Source organism: Arachis ipaensis, chromosome B07 (assembly GCF_000816755.2).
Source record: "Arachis ipaensis cultivar K30076 chromosome B07, Araip1.1, whole genome shotgun sequence".
Classification (NCBI taxonomy): domain Eukaryota; kingdom Viridiplantae; phylum Streptophyta; class Magnoliopsida; order Fabales; family Fabaceae; genus Arachis; species Arachis ipaensis.
Window position 1 is genome coordinate 16,511,475 of NC_029791.2, and position 2,299 is coordinate 16,513,773.

The 2,299-nt window shown below is 34.8% G+C and overlaps 1 protein-coding gene across 1 annotated transcript in view; it reads right to left on the minus strand.

Moving 5' to 3' along the window:
- LOC107608924 (adenylate kinase isoenzyme 6 homolog) overlaps positions 408-2,299 on the minus strand; it is a gene marked incomplete in the record, with an annotated part of 4,543 nt that continues 2,651 nt past the window's right edge. The window contains 3 exon segments of the mRNA XM_016310710.2: positions 408-813; positions 898-1,043; positions 2,092-2,299. Of these exon segments, the coding sequence (XP_016166196.1) occupies positions 627-813; positions 898-1,043; positions 2,092-2,292 (534 nt within the window).

Below are 2,299 nucleotides of genomic sequence, written 5' to 3' on the forward strand. Positions count from 1 at the left end.
AATATCACAAAAATTAAACCGGCCTTAGTCACCAAAAAAAAAAAACCGGCCTTTTAAATTTTTATTGAATCAAATTGGGAAGTTCCAGTAGAAAAAAAACTGGATAGTATCCAGTGTTTAATCTCATCTTTCATTATTCTCTCTCTCCTCTTTAATTTTGGTCCCATTTGTAGAATTAAGAGTGAGAAATCACACTTTATTCTCTCAAGTGTTAAAAAAACTGGAGAAGATCCATTTCCTATATCTAATTTAAATAGGTAAATAACAGATGAATGTAACCATGGAAAACCAACGCAACTATTCAATACAAAAATGGTACGTGGCTATAACTACTATCATTTACCACGCAAGTTCTTACTCTTAAATTTCTCAATGAAACAAGCATTGTAACCTGCTATTTTTCGGAGATTAAATTGTATTTTTTTTTTTTGTATTTTCTTCCAAAAAGACCAACTCATAACACTTGACACGAATAAGACGAATCAGCAACACTGCATATCCATGTAGCAGTTCAACATAAATATCCATAATCCATATTTCTTTTTTATCACACTGTAACATGAAAGTTTCTACAAATTAATATCTTTTCTTTTCCATTTTCTCCCCTTTTTTATATGACTAGGAATCTAGGATGTAGGTTGCCAATTTCTTACCCAATCCGTCAAAGTTGAAACATTTCTATTAATATCTTCAATGGTGTCACTCTTCATAGCAATCACTCTGTCCTCTGGGTAACTTTCTTTAGCTTCCTCAAGTAGAACTTGAAAGATTTCACATTCTATGTTGTTAGAAAGCTTTGATTCATTGTAACCTCTGTCACAAAGATGAAGGAAGTGAATTTGATGAAACACCCTAGCAAAAATAGCAAATATCAACATTCAATAAGTGCTTCCCTACCTCCTACTCAAGCGGTCATACAGAACGGTGTTATCAGTTTGAAGTACAACAACGCAATCAAACCATCGCTCAGGGAAGAAATCACACCCATGATAATCCACTATATTTCCCCCTTCTTCCATTTGATCCTCAAGCTCATCACAGACCTTAAAAACCAAGCAAGGAAACACAATATGATGAGAAATGCATTAGCACTGAGGATAACATGAAAAAATGGTTCATATAACTCGAAACTACCAAAGATCTTAGTACCGAATAGGACATGTATATTCCTATGCTTAATACCAAATCTATAGGAAAATTCTCAAGAATTGCTACCAAATGCAATGAAAGGAGGAGAAAGGAATAAAAAAGACTAGTGCAAAAAGAATATATAGTATGGAAATATGTCTCCTGACACCATATGTACATTGTAGGACCTGAAATGAAATCAACTTTGAAAAAGCAAAGTGACTTGTGTCCTATAAAGAAGTGTATAAACTGTTCTTTATATCCCCATAAAACCAAATATTGCAATGAGTAAATTCAAACAGACATTAGAAAATAATCCACAAATATTAATATTACAACATTAAGCAGCAAGCATCTTTCCTATCAATGAAGGGGGGTTTCCCAATTCCATGAACAACCTATCTATAATATCACCTTAACTTGGATACTAACCATCTGACCACCGTCATTGTCATTTAAGTTAATAGTCTACATGAAATCAGCTGACCAACTACCTACGGACATCATTTTAACACAACACTTAAAACCTTTTCTCACTGGGTGGGGTTTGCTAAATGGATCCAAGACGTCATTGCATCATGTCCATGTATTGGAATGACGCATAATTTTACATTAGTTGTCACATGTCTAATATAACCCTACATGGATTCAAAGACATCTTTGCATCTTGACCATGCATAGGGATGCAACAAAGCTTTATGTAATGTCGCAAGTCAAATACAACCCTCCTTGTTTTTCCAAATTTGGGACAGACTATGTAAACACGGGCAGAGTTACTATCTAAGAACATCCACAACACAAAATGAATTTATAATTAAGAACTTCATCAAAACCCATATAAGAGAACATATATATATGCATAGATCATAACTTTACTTACAATTTGATTATTAATCCTCATGCATCTTAATATTTGAATGATTTTTTTTAAGTACCGAAAGAGAAAAGGGGGTAATAAGTTACCAAGTCTTCATTAAGGACAAAACAATCAAGCTCATCATCCCAGCCATCATGTAAGTTCTTGTCTCTGACTAAATCCCCAACATTGATGTGGCGAAGCTGTGTGGCTTCAGCTAGAGCAGTACATGTCGTAGTCTTCCCCGTCCCTGGGGTACCCGTCACCAGAATGTTTGGCCTCTTCCTCCTCCCACTTTCCTCCACCATCACTACA